Raw genomic sequence first — 18,585 nt, 5'->3', positions numbered from 1 at the left:
TCACTGAGGCTGGTATTTTGTCCTTAAGGCGGTAGTGAGCTACCTTGAACCCCTGCGGCCTGTGTGCTAAAGATGTTCCCACAGTGCTGTTAGGCAGGGGTGAGTTCAGGAATGATGTGTGAGACCTGTGCAGTTCTGCTAAACTGTGAAGCTCCAGTCTATGTTTCTATTCTCTCTCCAGACCTCCCAGATAATGAGAGCAGCAGAGGCCTCAGTCGAGCTGTGTGCAGTCTGCCTCGAGCTAATCGAGACACGTTGGCCTTTCTCATCATCCATCTTCAGAGGTAAGACTCACCGGTCTGAAGCTGGCTGAATGTTTGCAATGTCCTGAGCGGCTTTGATCCAGTTTAAGGCCCAAGTCCTTGTTGGGTTCCACAGATTTGCATTTCTACATCACCGTGTAACATCCATGCAAAGCTTCTCTTGTGTGCTTAACCTACAATGAAGCAAAGATTTTGGCAGAGCTTTGCACAGCAAGATCCCAGAGAAGCAGCATTGCAATGAATGACCACGTGATTGGTTTGAGAGTGAAGTCTCTGCATTCGCAATAGTTCCATTGGATCCTTACCATGCACCCAAGTGGGCAGGATCTCAGTTGAATGTGTCACTGGAGGTCTGCCCCTCTGACATCTGGAACTCACTGCCTGAAAGGGTGGTAGAGGCAGAAACCCTCATAACATTTAAGTATTTGGGTGTGCACTTGCGATGCCATGTCATATGTGCTAATGCTGGAAAATGGGATTAGAATAGTTAGGTACTTGTTTGACCAACGCACACTCATAGAAACATAGAAACTAGGAGCAGGAGTAGGCCATTCGGCCCTTCGAGCCTGCTCCACCATTCCCCATTATGATCATGGCTGATCATCCAACTCAATAACCTGCTCCCGCTTTCTCCCCATATCCTTTGATCCCTTTCGCCCCAAGAGCTATATCTAACTCCTTCTTGAAAACATACAATGTTTTGGTCTCAACTACTTTCTGTGGTAACGAATTCCACAGGCTCACCACTCTCTGGGTGAAGAAATTTCTCATCATCTCAGTCCTAAATGGTCTACCCCATATCCTCAGACTGTGACCCCTGGTTCTGGACTCCCCCACCATCAGGAACATCCTTCCTGCATCTACCCTGTCTAGTCCTGTTAGAATTTTATAGGTTTCTATGAGATCCCCCCTCATTCTTCTGAACTCCAGTGAATATAATCCTAATCGACTCAATCTCTTCTCATATGTCAGTCCCGCCATCCCAGGAATCAGTCTGGTAAACCTTTGCTGCACTCCCTCTATAGCAAGAACATCCTTCCTCAGATAAGGAGACCAAAACTGCACACAATATTCCAGGTGTGGTCTCACCAAGGCCCTGTATAATTGCAGCAAGACATCCCTGTTCCTGTACTCGAATCCTCTGGCTATGAAGGCCAACATACCATTTGCCTTCTTTACCGCCTGCTGCACCTGCATGCTTACCTTCAGCGATTGGTGTACGAGGACACCCAGGTCTCGTTGCACATTCCCCTCTCTCAATTTATAGCCATTTAGATAATCTGCCTTCCTGTTTTTGCTACCAAAGTGGATAACCTTACATTTATCCACATTATCCTACATCTGCCATGCATTTGCCCACTCACTCAGCTTGTCCAAATCACCCTGAAGCATCTCTGCATCCTCCTCACAGCTCACCCTCCCACCCAGACTCGATGGGCCGAAGGGCCTTTTTCTGTGCTGTAGACCTCTATGGCTCTATGACAGTGCAAGCGAATACCACACCAGTAACACCTGCAGGATCTGTGCTTGGGGTGGGCCTATCCCAAGGTTTGCAGCTTGCGCCTGGACTTGTGCTCCAGCCCAACCAGTGAAGCAGTTGCTCAGGTTGCAAGGTCTAGTTTGGGTTTTGTCAGCGAAATGAAGGTGGTGGAGGGAACAATGATTGTTGACCCCGTCTGTCTGTCTGTCTGTCTGCTGCCAGGGTGATGGAGAGTCCAGAATGTAGGATGGATAAACAGAACATTGCCAGAGTCTTTGGTCCAACCATCGTGGGTCACTCCAACCCCAACCCAAATCCACTGGAGGTCTTTGAGGACACACAACGCCAGCCAAAGGTTTGTGTCCAGTCCTTGGGACTCTGTCTTTTAGTAACACATTTCCAAGGCAGAGTGATCAGTGGAGGGATCTGCTCCTAGAGTATGTGGATCTGGGTTTGGGCATCCTATTGAAGGAACATAGGCTGAATGGCCTACTCCTGTTCCTATCAAGCCTGCTCCACCATTCATTAGATCATGGCTGATTATCTACCTCAATGCCACTTTCCTATGCTATCTCCATATCCCTTGATGTCATTGTCATCCAAGATTCTGGATTGTTCTGAGCCTTGGAGGGAAAGAATGAGATGGAGAAGTTCAAGCAACTGAACTAGGTTTTACTGAAGGGGGCAGGGTAAGGACTAGAATGATACAGCAGAAGAGGAGGCCATTCAGCCCATTGTGCCTCTATTTCACCTCTGGTTCTTTTGCTAATTACTTTAAATCTACCCCACAATTGCTCCTTATTTACTCTATCAAAACCCCTCTAGTAAATCTTCCCTTATCCTTCTCTGCTCTCAGGAGAACAATCCCAGCTTCTCCAGTCTCTCCACATTAACTGAAGCCCCTCATCCCTGGAACTGTTCCAGTAAAACTCCCTCCCCACCCTCTCTAGAGTAGTGACATGATCAGGTCTGTCAATAATTGGGGGTCCAACAGCAAGGCCACAATGGAAACTTGAGATTCTGGTAAATGTTTCTCCCAGATCCTGTGTGGAACAAACTGGGGACAACTGGGATCTTTCAACCTTGTGTGAGGGTGACTGCACCCTCTGAAAGGATATATCACCAGCAGGTCTGTTTGATTCATCTGGAGTTAAGAGGAGCACAAATTGGGGAGGGTGAGGAGAACTGGACCCCAGGGTATTGTCCCAAATGACCCTGATGGATAGTATTAAGTTTTATGAACAGTTAGTTAATCTCCTCTTGTCTGTTGGTGTTTTTTGGAGAGTTTGTGTTTCTGTTTAATCCAATGGCCAGATTGACAAACACAATTATATCAAACTTACAAAACCATCAGGTGCATTTTGGTGTTTATGCTTCACACACAAGCGTCTTCCCACCCCCCTCTTCATCTCACCCATCAACATATCCTTCTATTCCCTTTCACCCCTTGTGCTCATGTGGAACATAGAAAATAGGAGCAGGAGTAGGCCATTCGGCCCTTCGAGCCTGCTCTGCCATTCAATATGGTCATGGCTGATCCTCTATCTCAATGCCGTACTTCCGCTCTCTCCTCATACCCCTTGACGGCTTTAGAGTCTAGAAATCTATTTCCTTAAATATATTCAGTGCTTGGCCTCCACAGCCTCTGTGGTAGAGAATTCCACAGGTTCACCACCCTCTGAGTGAAGAAGTTTCTCCTCATCTCAGTCCTAAATGGTCTACTCCATATCCTGAGACTGTGACCCCTTGTTCTAGACCCCCCCAGCCAGAGGAGACATCCTCCCTGCATCCAGACTGTCCATCCCTGTCAGAATTTTGTTTCAATGAGATCTTCTCTCATTCTTCTAAACTCCAGTGAATACAAGCCTAGTCAGCCCAATCTCTCCTCATACAACAATCCTGCCGTCCCAGGAATCTGGAATCAGTCTGGTATGGTTCGATTTTAAAAATCGAAACATTCACTCCCTTCACCACCGATGCACAGTAGCAGCCACACGTGATGCACTGAACCCACTCACCAAGGCTCCATAAACAGCACCTTCCAAACCCACGACCACTACCATCTAGAAGGACAAGGGCAGCAGATAGATGGGAACACCACCGCCTGGAAGTTCCCCTCCAAGTCACTCACCATCCTGATTTGGAAATATATCACCGTTCCTTCACTGTCGCTGGGTCAAAATCCTGGAACTCCCTCCCTAACAGCACTGTGGACTGCAGCGGCTCAAGAAGGCAGCTCACCACCTCCTTCAGGATAATAAATGTTGGCCCAGACAGTGACACCCAGATTCCCTAAATGAATAAAAAAAAAACCTTCCTGTCAGCTGTTTCCATTGAGTTTCTGTCTCCACTATAACAGGAATTACCTGTGAACATGTCAGCTGCAAGTTCCTCTGTTTCATTGATGCTGAGTACAGCCCTGGGTCACTGGTGTAATTGCAGTAACCCATTTACACTGGAAATTGTCTGTAAATGGGAATTGGGAATTGATTTTATCGTTTATTTATATAAACGACATAGATGACTTTGTAGGGGGTAGGATTAGTAAGTTTGCAGATGACACAAAGATTGGCCAGGTGGTTAACAGTGAGGTTGAGTGTCTTGGGCTACAGGAAGATATAGACGGGATGGTCAAATGGGCAGATAAGTGGCAGATGGAATTTAACCCTGAAAAGTGTGAGGTGATGCACTTTGGAAGGAGTAGTTTGACAAGGAAGTATTCAATGAACAGCATGGCACTAGGAAGTTCTGAGGAACAAAGGGACCTTGGCATGTGTGTCCATAGATCTCTGAAGGCGGAGGGGCATGTTAGTGGGGTGGTGAAAAAGGCATATGGGATACTTGCCTTTATCAATCGAGGCATAGATTACAAAAGTAGGGAGGTCATGTTGGAGTTGTATAGAACCTTGGTGAGGCCACAGCTGGAGTACTGTGTGCAGTTCTGGTCACCACATTATAGGAAGGATGTGATTGCACTGGAGGGGGTGCAGAGGAGATTCACCAGGATGTTGCCTGGGATGAAACATTTAAGTTATGAAGAGAGGTTGGATAGACTTGGGTTGTTTTCGTTGGAGCAGAGAAGACTGAGGGGCGACCTGATCGAGGTGTACAAGATTATGAGGGGCATGGACAGGGTGGATATGGAGCAGCTGTTCCCCTTAGTTGAAGGGTCAGTCACAAGGGGGCATAAATTCAAGGTGAAGGGCAGGAGGTTTAGGGGGGATGTGAGGAAAAACTCTTTTACCCAGAGGGTGGTGACGGTCTGGAATGCACTGCCTGGGAGGGTGGTGGAGGCGGGTTGCCTCACATCCTTTAAAAGGTACCTGGATGAGCACTTGGCACGTCATAACATTCAAGGCTATGGGCCAAGTGCTGGTAAATGGGATTAGGTAGGTAGGTCAGGTGTTTCTCACGTGTCGGTGCAGACTCGATGGGCCGAAGGGCCTCTTCTACACTGAGATTCTGTGACTAAATGAAAATGGGAATTGAATTAAATCCATGCACTGATCTAATTATCCCACATCTGTCCACCTGAACAAAAGAAAAATGTTCTTAATCCTGGAAACTTTCTTATTCGTTCAGGGATCTGGGCATTGTTGGCCTGCCCATCCCTAATTGCCCCTTGAGAAGGTGGTGGTGAGCTGCCTTCTTGAACCGCTGCAGTCCGTGTGGTGTAGGTACACCCACAGTGCTGTTAGGGTGGGAGTTCCAGGATTTTGACCCAGTGACAGTGAAGGAACGGTGATATATTTCCAAGTCAGGATGGTGAGTGACTTGGAGGGGAACTTCCAGGCGGTGGTGTTCCCATCTATCTGCTGCCCTTGTCCTTCTAGATGGTAGTGATCGTGGGTTTGGAAGGTACTTTGAGGGTCTTGGTGAACTGTCACCTGTAGGTGATCGTACTGCTATCAGCAACACTATACCCCTAATTGAATTTCACTGAAATGTTGAGAAGGATCAGACGCTGAATCCTCTGTCTGGTTGGTCTCAATCCCTTTGCTGCTGTTGCATATTCTTCACTCCTTCAGGTTGTGGAGCAGCTTCTCTCATTGTCCTCTGACTACTGGAACCAGATAGTGCCGGTGGGACAGGAGACAGCCCAGATGGGACCCAGCAACACTGAACCAGGTCTCCTCATAGTTGGTGAGAATGCTCTTGTTTTATTTTTAGTAGAAATCTTGGTGACAGACCAAAGCTCTGCGCAGAAGAACAAATTGGGATGGAGTGTCTGGGATTCAGAGGTCAGCCAGTGGTGAATGGTGGTGGAGGCCAGTTTGGGGGGTTACTGAGGGTGTTGGAAAGAGGAGTGGGTAGGTGAACAAAGCAATGCATGTGGGGTGGGAGGGGGGCACACTTAAAGCAGTTGAGTGTGGAACAACATACTCATAGACATTTACAGCACAGAGGGCTGTTCAGCCCATCGAGTCTGTGCCAGTCAACAAAGATCTGACTACACTAATCCCATTTTCCAGCGCTTGGCCCATAGCCCTGGAGGCTATGGCAATGCAAGTGAATATCTAAATATTTCTTAAATGTTACAAGAGTTTCTGACTCAACCACCCTTTCAGACAGTGAGTTCCAGACTCTCACCATCCTCTGGGTGAAAAAATTACTCCTCAACTCCCCTCTTAGCCTTCTACCTCTTACCTTAGGTCTATGCCCCCTGGTTATTGATCCCTCTACTAATGGAAAAAGTGCCTTCCTATCCATTCCCCTCAATCTTATACATCTCTATCAGGTCCCCTCTCAACCTTCACTGCTCCAAGGAAAACAACCCCAGCCTATCCAATCTTTCCTCATAACTCAGACCTTCCAGCCCAAGCAGCATCCTGGTAAATCTCCTCTGCACCCTCTCCAGTGCAATCACATCCTTCCTATAGTGTAGTGACCAGAACTGCACGCAGTACTCCAGCTGTGGCCTAACCAGCGTTTTATACAGTCCCAGCATAACCTCCCTGCTCTTGCCTTTAATAGCCGAGGCCTAGAATACAAATATCCCATATGCTTTCTTACCCACCTTATCTACCTGCCCTGTTACCTTCAGGGATCTGTGGATGTGCACATCAAGTTCCCTCTGATCTTCAGTACTTTCCAGGGTCCTACCATTCATAGTGTAATCCCTTGCCTTGTTAGCCCTCCCCAAGTGCATTACCTTACACTTTTCTGGGTTGAATTCCATTTGCCACTGCTCTCAGGTATTCCCAAGCCCCTTAGACCCAATTAATTTTTTTTGAAGTGTAGTCAATATTACAGGAAACTCAGCAGCCAATTTGAGCATAGCAAGATTCCACAAACAGCAATCTGATGATCAGATCAGTTTAGATCTGGGGATAAATACTGCTCGAGACATTGGGAGCTCTGCTGCTCAGATCATTTCCATCCTCCTGAGGGGGTAAGGTCTCTGTTTTAGTGTCTCCCTCATGCTGACCCTTTGACAGTGTGGTTCTCCATTGCAGCTTTAGATCCACATCCTCTGTCCTGGGCTCTGTCACATGCTGACATCAAGGACTCTGATCTATTGGATGTGTGACCAGTGGTGTCTTCTGATTGGACCCTCAAACTGGAAATGGGTCTAGCATTTCATGTGGATTCATGTTCTCCTCGATCAATCCAACCCCACCCAGGGGGTCTCTGAGCTTGTGGCTGGCCACCCCATTTGAGATGGGGGTTGGTGTCAGGCCTACACTAATGGGTTCGAACTGCTTTCTCCTGGGACTGGATGATTCCTCTGGTTCCTCTCCCATGCACTCTCCTCGATGCTGGTCTCTAATCCATCTCCCCCCTGCTCCTCTAGGGAATTTGTTTAAGCCGTTAACATCTCCTGATGTGAGTGATATGATGAACCAGTCCCCCAAATGCTGTATGCGCCCTGCCATCCTCACTATGTGAGTATCTGCAAGGGGGTTTTGCTGGTGGGGGGTGGTGGGTAGAAGAGGAGAGAATGAGGGGGATCTTTGCTAATGTGTCTCCTCTTGTACTCCTGCAGGTCTGGAAAGATTTTCCCATCACCAACCCTGAGTTAAACCAAAAGTGATGTGACTGAGAAAAGCCTACCAGCATCTTGGCTGAATATTCACCCCCCCCTCCCCCCGCCCCAGTCCCATTGGCAGCTCCACAGCCTTAACCAAATCTGCCTCCCACCCACTAACCCTTCCAGAGTTCCCCTTACACAGCCATGTCCAGTCCTCTGACGTATTTTTTTGTTGTTTTTGATTTGGGGATATTGTCCAGGGTGGGGCTGGAGTGGTGACTGGGGGTGTCCATGAAGCTGAGGTGTGAGCAGGTTGTGTGGACTCAGCTGAAGCACCGTGTGGATCCCTGTGACTTTACCCAATCAAAGTCTTGTTTTTGGATGCATCTAATGAGCTAATATAGACGTGGGGAGGGGGCCGGGGGAGGTGGGGAGGGGGCCGGGGGAGGTGGGGAGGGGGCCGGGGGAGGTGGGGAGGGGGCCGGGGGAGGTGGGGAGGGGGCCGGGGGACCACGTTACTGTCTGGTGTGAAATAAAACGTTTGCATTCACCGTTCCGTCCCCTATTTTGAAATCTCTCTCTCTCTCCCCTGGCCTTTTGGAACATGTGCTGGGGTGAGGGTAAGGGCAGAGTTTGAGGCTTTCTGATCTCAGAACTGATGATTAAACTTGGACCTAAACAGTTCTGTCCGAGTGGATAAAAGTCTAACCTCCTGTCTGAGCCTCACCACAACAAAGCAGGAAAATATCCAGTTCCCAAACCAGCTTGTGCTGATCTGATCTCGGTGTGGGGCAGCAGAACTTCCCCATCCTCCCTCGGGTCTGCTAACTTCTGCTGTTGTGCAGCCGTCAGTTTACAATGGCCTGTGTGTGACGGTGAAACTTGCTGTACACGGTGCTCAGTTGTGTTGGTGGGAACTTGTAGAATGATGCAGCACAAGGAGTCCCTTCAGTACAAAGGCACAGATGCAATGAAAGCTATCCAAATAGTGCCACATTCCTCCTCCCAAACCCTGCAAAGTTGCTCCTTTAACTCCATTCTCTTTTGAAAGTTATTATTGAATTTGCTTCCACTACCCTTTCAGCCAGTGCATTCCAGATCACAACTCACTGGGGGATGGGGGGAAAGAAATCCTTAATCAAAGAGCCAGAGGGAGAGACCGATTCTCTTCAATCTGTGTCCCTCTGGTTACCGACCCTCCTGCCGTTGGAAACAATTTCTCCTTATTCACTCTATCCAAACCCCTCATGATTTTGAATCCTTGCATTAAAAGTTCTCCCCTCAACCTTCTCTGCTCTAAGGAGAACAATCCCAGCTTCTCCAGTCTCTCTGCAAAAGTCTCTGATCCTGGGGGAGTGGGACTGAGTGAGACTTGCACTAAACTGTGCAGGTAGTTCAGTATGGTTTATTAAAGCTGTACAAAGTGGCTATTATCACTGAACCCAACACCCACGCTGGGGCTGTGAAGAGTGGGCAGGGTGGGTATATCACAGCCTAAACTGTTGGCAGTGTCAGGCTGAGGAAGAGTTGCAGAAGTGAATATTGCACCATTTCAATGAAATTACAGCACATCCCATGTCCCATCACTGAGGGGATCACAGGCTGAGTGCATGATTGCTCTACTCTGACTCTCCCTGTCGATCATTGCCCCTTCAATAGTGCCAGTAGCTCGAGACTGATAGTGCTTTAAATACACTTTAAACAATCACTTTATTCATGAGGTGAATAACCCACAACAATTTTACCATCAATATCCTTCCATCCAAAACACAGCCGCAAGGTGTTCAAAAGGCATTGACAATCCCTCCAGTCTAAATAAACGTCGTCTGTCTACACCACCACGATCCTGAGAGTACAGACTGAATTAAGAACAATCCTGAGAGAAGGAAGGTACTGTAGGAGGGGAGAGTGTACATGGGGCTGTGGGAGGATGGGATTGATTGTTCCAAAAGTCATATCCAGTTATTGTAATTAAACTAAATAGATTTATATATTTATATAAAATAAGCTCAGGAAAATAACGAGGCACCAATCTGCTTAGTGCAAAAAGTTGATGTTGGAGACTCGGGTCAGTTGGTCTGTGCAGGTACTGATTCACGGCCAGGATGAGGGGCACTCGTGCCTGATGAGTGATGAAGCAGCCTGGCTCTACAGAATGATCTGGTTCTTGAAGCTACGATTCAGCTCCTTGTGAGGGAGCACAATGGAGTTCAGGATAATCACCTCACTGGGAATACTGACATTACATCCTGGAACGAGAACATATCAACCTGTCAAATTCAAACCACTGTGACTGCAGGCCAGGTTCAACCGGGACTCGGAGGGTGGCACTCCCAATGCTCAATCAATGGGTCCTACATTCAAGTTGAAATCCACAGACATAGGGGCTAAAATCCAGGCTCAGACTCCCAATACAGTACCGAGGGAGGGCCGCGCTGTCGGAGGGTCGGCGCCGAGGGAGGGCCGCGCTGTCGGAGGGTCGGCGCCGAGGGAGCGCCGCGCTGTCGTAGGGTCGGCGCCGAGGGAGGGCCGCGCTGTCAGAGGGTCGGCACCGAGGGAGCGCCGCACTGTCGGAGGGTCGGTGGTTTCTCACAATCACATACTTCTCTGCTATCAGACATAGCCATTATTCTCACACTCAATACCTGCTCTTACCGAGAATGGTAATTGAAGGATTCAGTTTCCCATCGCTGAAGAGTGTTTCACTGTCGATTTTGGCGTGGGGGTCATTGGGGTTGGGGTCACTCGGGGTTCCCTCAACTCTTGACCATTTTCCAATGGTGCTATCCCAGCCCACAATGCAGTTCAGCACACAGCTGTGGTCCTGGAAAAGGCAGAAGGTGATCACTGGGTGCGTCCACATTCAACTGACGCCCCTCCCCCGGCCGTCTGCGCCCCACCCGCCCCTCCCCCCGGCCGTCTGCGCCCCGCCCGCCCCTCGGCCGTCTGCACCCCGCCCCTCCCCCGCCTGCCCCTCCCCCGGCCGTCTGTACCCCGCCCGCCCCTCCCCCGCCCGCCCCTCCCCTGGCCGTCTGCACCACGCCCGCCCCTCCCCCGGCCGTCTGCACCCCACCCGCCCCTCCCCCGCCTGCCCCTCCCCCGGCCACCTGCACCCCGCCCCACTCGCCCATCTGGACCCGGTCACCCGTGGCCAACTTCTCTCTGTATCTAACCCTGTGCTGTACCTGTTCTGGGTGTGTTTGATGGGGACGGTGTAGAGGGAGCTTTACTCTGTATCTAACCCCGTGCTGTACCTGTTCTGGGTGTGTTTGATGGGGACGGTGTAGAGGGAGCTTTACTCTGTATCTAACCCCGTGCTGTACCTGCCCTGGGAGTGTTTGATGGGGACAGTGTAGAGGGAGCTTTACTCCGTGTCTAACCCCGTGCTGTACCTGTCCTGGGAGTGTTTGATGGGGACAGTGTAGAGGGAGCTTTACTCTGTATCTAACCCCGTGCTGTACCTGTCCTGGGGGTGTTTGATGGGGACGGTGTAGAGATATTTATAGGCAGTGGATAAAGATTCTTCTAATTGTTTTGGGGAATCTCAGGCTGAACAATCGACCCTAAGTGTAAAATTGTGTAAGATGGGGCAGGGAGGTTAACACTTTGTGCAAGTTTACATCACTCACTGTGCTAGTGTTTGGTACAGCAGGAGTATTCGCTCCCCCTCCCTTATTCTGCACACATTACTGATTGCTCTGTTGCTGTCCAGCTCCTGTAGAGTTGCCTGGTCTCCCCTGCCCCTCCAGGTCCCTCCAGGTCCCCGCTGAGTCTGTGGAACTTGTGTTTGATATCTGGAGAGTTGTGAGTGTTGTGCTACCTGCAGCGAGGCTCCGTGTAAGATGATGGACTCTCGGACTCGAACTCCAGCTCCAATCGTCACTCCCATACTAATGGTGACATTGGGACCCAGCTGAGGATAAATGTGAGAACATAAGAGACATTAGCACAGAAAACAAGACCATGACATGGGGAAACTGGCAGGAGGGTCTGTAACCAGAGGACATGGATTGAAGGGAATTGGCAAATAACCGGGGGGAGGGGAAGATGAGGGGAATTCTTTACACAGCGAGTTGTTGTTCTGAAGGGGCATTGGAACCAGATTCAACAGGGACTTTGAAAAAGGAATTGAATAAATACTTGAAAAGGAGAAATTTTCAGTGTTATGGGGAAAGAGCAGGGAGTGTGGGAATAATTGGATAGACCTTTCAAAGGGCTGGCACAGGCACAATGGGCCAAATGGCCTCCTTCGGTGCTGTAAAATTGGACAATTCTATGATCTTTCAAGGGGATACTCACCACAGCTGTGGGGTCAATGGTCGCTGTTGGATGGATATAAACATTTCCTGTTAATGAAAGGAGCAGAGACATCATTACATTCACATATCAACTTTCTCAGCCCCTAATGGAATCTCACTGTGTTTCCCATAGGCACTGATTTCTTCATTCTTTTCAAATCCCTCCATGGGCCTCTCCCCTCCTTATCTGGAACCCCCTCCGAGATCCGTGTGTTCCCCTAACTCTGACCTCTTGCTCATTCCTGATTTCCATCACTCCACCAGTGGCAGCCGTCTGCACTCGAAACTCTCAAATTCCATCCCTAAACCACCTCACCTCCCTACCTTCAAACTCATTGGCCGATCTTTTGCTCGCCTGTCCATCCTAATAACTCCTTAGTTGGCTCACTGTGTCGAACGGTGTTTGATAATCTCTCCTTAGAAACACCTTGGCATATTTTACAACATTAAAGGTGCTATATAAATGTAAGTTGTTGTTTACACACATACCTATGATTCTGGGGCCACACTGCCTATCCTCGGCCAGCCGGTCTGGGTGTGTTGTTTGGTATCGGTTGAGGTACAATCGATTGGCGTAGATAGCAGACCTGCAGAGTGAGCCACAGATCCCATTAGTCTCTCCAGGAGGGGGCTGCCCCTCACTGTCAACGGGGGCTCCTCACCAGCCCCTCCCCCAACCTGCCCCACCTCATATCCTCATCTCACCAGCCCCCTCCCCCAACCTGCCCCACCTCATATCCTCAACTCACCAGCCCCTCCCCCAACCTGCCCCACCTCATATCCTCATCTCACCAGCCCCCTCCCCCAACCTGCCCCACCTCATATCCTCAACTCACCAGCCCCTCCCCCAACCTGCCCCACCTCATATCCTCAACTCACCAGCCCCTCCCCCAACCTGCCCCACCTCATATCCTCAACTCACCAGCCCCTCCCCCAACCTGCCCCACCTCATATCCTCAACTCACCAGCCCCTCCCCCAACCTGCCCCACCCCCAACCTACCCCACCTCATATCCTCCTCAACTCACCAGCCCCTCCCCCAACCTGCCCCAACCTGCCCCCACCTCATATCCTCCTCATCTCACCAGCCCTCCCCCAACCTGCCCCAACCTGCCCCCACCTCATATCCTCCTCAACTCACCAGCCCCTCCCCCAACCTGCCCCAACCTGCCCCCACCTCATATCCTCCTCATCTCACCAGCCCCCTCCCCCAACCTGCCCCACCCCCAACCTGCCCCTCATATCCTCAACTCACCAGCCCCTCCCCCAACCTGCCCCACCTCATATCCTCCTCAACTCACCAGCCCCCTCCCCCAACCTGCCCCACCTCATAACCTCCTCAACTCACCAGCCCCTCCCCCAACCTGCCCCACCTCATATCCTCCTCAACTCACCAGCCCCCTCCCCCAACCTGCCCCACCTCATAACCTCCTCAACTCACCAGCCCCTCCCCCAACCTGCCCCACCTCATATCCTCAACTCACCAGCCCCTCCCCCAACCTGCCCCACCTCATATCCTCAACTCACCAGCCCCTCCCCCAACCTCATATCCTCAACTCACCAGCCCCCTCCCCCAACCTGCCCCACCTCATATCCTCCTCAACTCACCAGCCCCTCCCCCAACCTGCCCCACCTCATATCCTCAACTCACCAGCCCCCTCCCCCAACCTGCCCCACCTCATATCCTCAACTCACCAGCCCCCTCCCCCAACCTGCCCCACCTCATATCCTCATCTCACCAGCCCCCTCCCCAACCTGCCCCACCTCATATCCTCCGCAACTCAACAGCCCCTCCCCCAACCTGCCCCCACCTCATATCCTCCACATCTCACCGCTCTTATTGTAGGTGCAGTTAGAGATCCCGGGGAGCGGATTGACCATCCTGGGTAAGAGCCCAGCCTGTTGCTGGCTGTATGTTTGCCTGTCCGTTATCCAGCAGGAGGTTCCGGCTATCGGTCAGGAGCAGGGACATTCCCCAGGTCAATCCCAAAGCACTGAGCAAACTGGACATTGGTCTGATGCTCTGATTAAGATCAGCAAATCTAACGCAGGATTTTCCTCACTTTGTCTTTCTGTCTATATCTCCGATCCTCTGAGAATCGCTCCCTCCATCTCCATCTCCATCCCTACATTCTGTCCATTCCCGTAATCTCTGATCCCCCCAACCCCCCCATCCTCTCCCCCTCGCCCCCCACCCCCATGCTCCCCCATCTTCCCCCCGCCCCCCCCACCCCATCCTCCCCCCGCCGTGCTCCCCGTCACGCCCACCCGCTCTCCCGGTCCCTCAGGCCATACCTGTCAGTGCCCCCTTGTTTCCCCTCCCTCAGTCTGCCCACCTCTCTGTGCCTCAAGGCCGACAGCCCCTTTCCCCCTCCGTGTTCACACTCACCCAGCTGACTTGATTTGACTCCAGAAGCCCTCAGTTTTGTAAATATAGAGTGAGCCTCGACCAGCCATGGTGGTGAAGATGTCCTGCTCCAACCGGATAATCTCGACTCGCTGCCAGCCATTAGTGCCCTCCTCTCTGCAAGGATCAATTCATCAGATACTGACACCGTGTCCACGCCCTCTCCCTCAATCAAATATGCCCCACCCTGGGGCACGGAGACACCACGCCGATGAGTTTCACTACTCCCCTTTAATCGGAAACTGTGACAAACCCCAGACACTGGCCCTGCCCCACTCTTTTGCCCCCACCCTTCCTCACATAAGAACATAAGAACTAGGAGCAGGAGTAGGCCATTCGGCCCCTCAAGCCTGCCCCGCCATTCAATACGATCATGGCTGATCTGCCCCAGGCCTCAACTCCTCTTTCGTGCCAGCTCCTCATAGCCCCCAACTCCCCGATATTTCAAAAATCTATCTACCTCCTCTTTAAATACTTTCAGTGATCTAACCTCCACAACTTTCTGGGGTAGAGAATTCCAGACATTCACTACCCTCTGAGAGAAGAAATTCCTTCACATCTCAGTTTTAAATGAGTGTCCCCTTATTCTGTAACTATGTCCCCAAGTCCGAGATTCCCCCACTAGTGGAAACATCTTCTCAACATCTACCCTGTCAAGCCCCCTCAGAATCTTGTACATTTCAATAAGATCATCCCTCATTCTTCTAAACTCTAATGAATAAAGGCCTAACTTGTTTAGCCGTTCTTGATAAGTCAACCCCTTCATCCCAGGAATCAGCCTAGTGAATCTCTTTTGAACTGCCTCCAATGCTAGTATATCCTTTCTTAAATACGGGGACCAAAACTGTACACAGTACTCCAGGTGCGGCCTCGCCAACACCCTGTACAGTTGTAACAAGACTTCCCTATTTTTAAACTCCAACCCCCCAGCAATACAGACCAAAATTCCATTTGCCTTCTTAATTACTTGCTGCACCTGCATGCTAACTGTTTGTGTTTCATGCACAAGAACACCCTGATCCCTCTGTGCTGCACTTTTTTGGAGTTTCTCTCCATTTAAATAATAGTCTGCCTTTTGATTCTTCCTACCAAAGTGCATGACCTCACACTTTCCTACATTAAACTCCATCTGCCAAGTTTTTTCCCACTCACTCAACCTGTCTATATCCTCTTGCAGATTCCTTATGTCCCCATCACAACATGCCCTCCTACCTATTTTTGTATCATCAGCAAATTTGGATACATTACACTCTGCTCTCTCCTCCAAGTCATTAATATAGATAGTAAATAATTGAGGCCCTAGGACTGATCCTTGTGGCACTCCACTAGTTACATCTTTCCAACCTGAAAAAGGCCCTTTTTCACACCCTCATGCACCCAGCCATCCTCAACCTGCCCCACAAAGACAGCCTCTGGTGGATTCCCATTCCTCCAAGTTGATAAAACCCCTCTGGGTATTGGAGGCGTTCCCTGAGAAAGTGGGCCTCATCCATTCAGACTGTCCCCCAGTAAAGAGAGGGTTTCTCTCACTCAAACCCTGAGCACTCTTCCAAGTCAAGGATTCCAGGCAGTATCTCAGCTCCAGGAGGCTGCTTGGGAAGCTGTTGTTCATGGACTCTGTTAGTCAGCCCACTGAAGACAGTGATATGGAGTGACCGAGAGTCTGAAACTGCAGTTCGGGGACACTGGCTCCACAACAAGGTTCAACTGATCCATCAGATGTGACCGAGTGAAATAAAGACAATGGGAAAGAGGTAAATGAAAACCCAGTGAAAAATTCACATGCACACAAACCAAGATGCAATAGGGACAAAAGGAGGGGATCAAACACCAGGCAAAAGCTGAACAATGACCCCGTGTAGAGACCTCAGTTACACTGGTACCCTCTACACGGAGCTCCGTATCACTCACCCAGTGCCAATCCCCCCACTCCAGTGACACTGCTCCCTCCCCAGTGACACTCCCTACTCCAGTGACACTTCCCGACTCTGGGAATAGAATGGGAACAAACATGGGCAATGTCAATCTCCGGCATCCTTGCTGTGGGCCACTACTTGCCAAGCTAGAAACATTCCAAACATCAAGGAAAAGCACTGCAACAGCTACAGAACTGAACAGCTTCCCATCCAGGCACAGATATGGGTTACGGATAGGGTCCTGAAGATATTGGTAAGTTAAATACAGGCGAGAAAGAGAATGGAAAAGCGAGTGAGAGAAATAGAGAGACTGTGGAAGAGAGGGAAAGACAGAGAGAGAGAGCAGCAGAAAGAGAGCAGCAGAAAGACAGGGAGACACATGGAAAGAAACAGAGTGTGAGGGAAAGAGAAACAGACAGATAAGAGATAATAACTTGTCCCTTTAACACAGTGACACCTCAAGGGGCTTCACAGGCATGCTATCAGCCAAAACGTGCCATTGAGCCACATCAGGAGATATCAGGGCAGATGACTAGTTAAAGAGGTTGGTTTTAGCGGGCATTTTCAAGGAGGAGAGAGAAATTTAGAGAGAGTTCCAGAGCTGAGGGCACGGCTGCCAATAGATAGAGAGAACATAGTCAGGGAACAAAATATTGAGAAACAGAATAAAGGAGGGAGGAAAGACAAGGAAATGGATGTCAGGGCAAGTCCAGGAAAATGGGATTAAGCGTACGATGGAGAGACACAGAGAGACATCCACACACAAAACAGAGTTAGATAGACACATGGAGCAAGGGAATCAAAAGAGATTCAAAGACAAAGAGAGTGACAGATATGAGAGATGGAGAAAAATTCTCTATAGAAATAGAGACAGTCAATGTGAACATGGCTCTGTCAATGACCTGTCTCCTGAGGGGGTGGAACACCCGGCCTGAAAGGTTAACCCTTGTGACCCCTATTACTGCGGGTTGATGGAACGAGTCTGGGCAGTCATTCCATCAGACCTTGGCTTATCTGTACCTTAACTCCACATCCCCACATTGGTTCCATATTCCAGATTTGTGGGAAGAATTCACCTCTGAACGCCCTGGTTTGGATCTGAATGTTCTGGGCTCTCTCCACCAGAGGAAATAGTTTCTCTCTATTGACCCTATCAAAACCCTTCAGCTTTTTTAACACTTCAATTAGATCTTTGATTAATCTTCGATACTCGAGGAAATACAAGCCAAGTCTGTGTAACCTGTCCTTATAATTTAACCCTTCCAACCCTGGGATCATGCTGGTGAATCTGTGCTGTACCCCATCCAAGGCCAACACTCCTTCCTGAGGTGCGGGGCCCAGAACTGAACCCAGTTACTCCAGATGGGGTCTGACCAGAGCTTTATATAACTGTAATCTCACCTCCTCCCCTTTGTATTCCAGCCCCTGGGGTAAAGGACAACATTCTATTAGCTTTTTAATGACTTTTTGTACCTGTCCACCCACTCTTAATGATTTTGCTTCTTGGACCCATAAGTTTCTCTGCCCTCCGATATATCTTTGCTGATCTGTTTTGGTAAGTGACGTAGATTTCTTTAGTTCTTCGTTAAAAGGAAGAAAGAGTCCTGGGTCAGTGCCTGTCCTGGATGGGAACGTATTAGGATTAACAAGCCCTAAGCAGCACACTACACTAACACAGCCAAACTTACTCAAAGTGAGAATACCTGAGGGTGGGGCAGACAAAGGTGAAGAAGGCACAATTGGGAAAGAAAGAAAGAGATGATTAATGAGGATTGTCAAGCCAAGCCTCCTGTCCACAGACATTCAGGGGAACAGGAGGTGGGAACAGTGATCAAACTTTGTACTGCATTGAACAAGGACAACAAATGGGACCTGAGGGAGGGGTCAGGAAGGCAGTGAATGTGGTTTCTGTATGTTCACACTCTACCCATGGGGAATACTGTAAAACTGTGACACATTCTTTAAATTTACATAAAAGTACAGAGCCACCCCACCCAAAGCAACAATCCTGCTTAACCCAGAATTCAGGGCCGCAGCTCTGGACTCCACCCAGTGCTGTGGTCACCTTACAGAACTTGTAATCCACAGTGTGATCCAGAGAATGACAGTTCAAATCCCACCACAGCAGTTTAGGAATATAAATTCAGTTAAAAAAAAGGCTCAAACTGAAAATCTGCCCTCAGTAAAAGTGTCCATGTAGCTGGGAAGGCAATCTGCCATCCTTACCGTGGTCTGCCCTACACCAATGGTC

The 18,585-nt window shown here is 49.7% G+C and overlaps 2 protein-coding genes across 2 annotated transcripts in view; one reads left to right on the top strand and one right to left on the bottom strand.

Annotated features, from left to right (window-relative positions):
* The window catches only part of LOC144686233 (rac GTPase-activating protein 1-like), a 35,962-nt gene extending 29,839 nt beyond the window's left edge, over positions 1-6,123 (top strand). Inside the window, exons 7-9 of the mRNA XM_078551324.1 lie at positions 182-284; positions 1,966-2,098; positions 5,772-6,123. Of these exons, the coding sequence (XP_078407450.1) occupies positions 182-284; positions 1,966-2,098; positions 5,772-5,999 (464 nt within the window). The 3' untranslated portion in view covers positions 6,000-6,123. The remainder of the gene's footprint in view (positions 1-181; positions 285-1,965; positions 2,099-5,771) is intronic.
* A 3,282-nt stretch (positions 6,124-9,405) lies between these two features.
* LOC144686917 (mannose-1-phosphate guanylyltransferase regulatory subunit alpha-A-like) overlaps positions 9,406-18,585 on the bottom strand; it is a 28,490-nt gene continuing 19,310 nt past the window's right edge. Inside the window, exons 7-12 of the mRNA XM_078552756.1 lie at positions 14,401-14,535; positions 12,502-12,599; positions 12,014-12,060; positions 11,535-11,627; positions 10,370-10,538; positions 9,406-9,963 (exon numbers count right to left, since the gene is read on the bottom strand). Of these exons, the coding sequence (XP_078408882.1) occupies positions 9,863-9,963; positions 10,370-10,538; positions 11,535-11,627; positions 12,014-12,060; positions 12,502-12,599; positions 14,401-14,535 (643 nt within the window). The 3' untranslated portion in view covers positions 9,406-9,862. The remainder of the gene's footprint in view (positions 9,964-10,369; positions 10,539-11,534; positions 11,628-12,013; positions 12,061-12,501; positions 12,600-14,400; positions 14,536-18,585) is intronic.

This window comes from Cetorhinus maximus, chromosome 11, assembly GCF_964194155.1.
Source record: "Cetorhinus maximus chromosome 11, sCetMax3.hap1.1, whole genome shotgun sequence".
Classification (NCBI taxonomy): Eukaryota; Metazoa; Chordata; class Chondrichthyes; order Lamniformes; family Cetorhinidae; genus Cetorhinus; species Cetorhinus maximus.
This window is presented reverse-complemented; position numbering and strand designations above follow the sequence as displayed.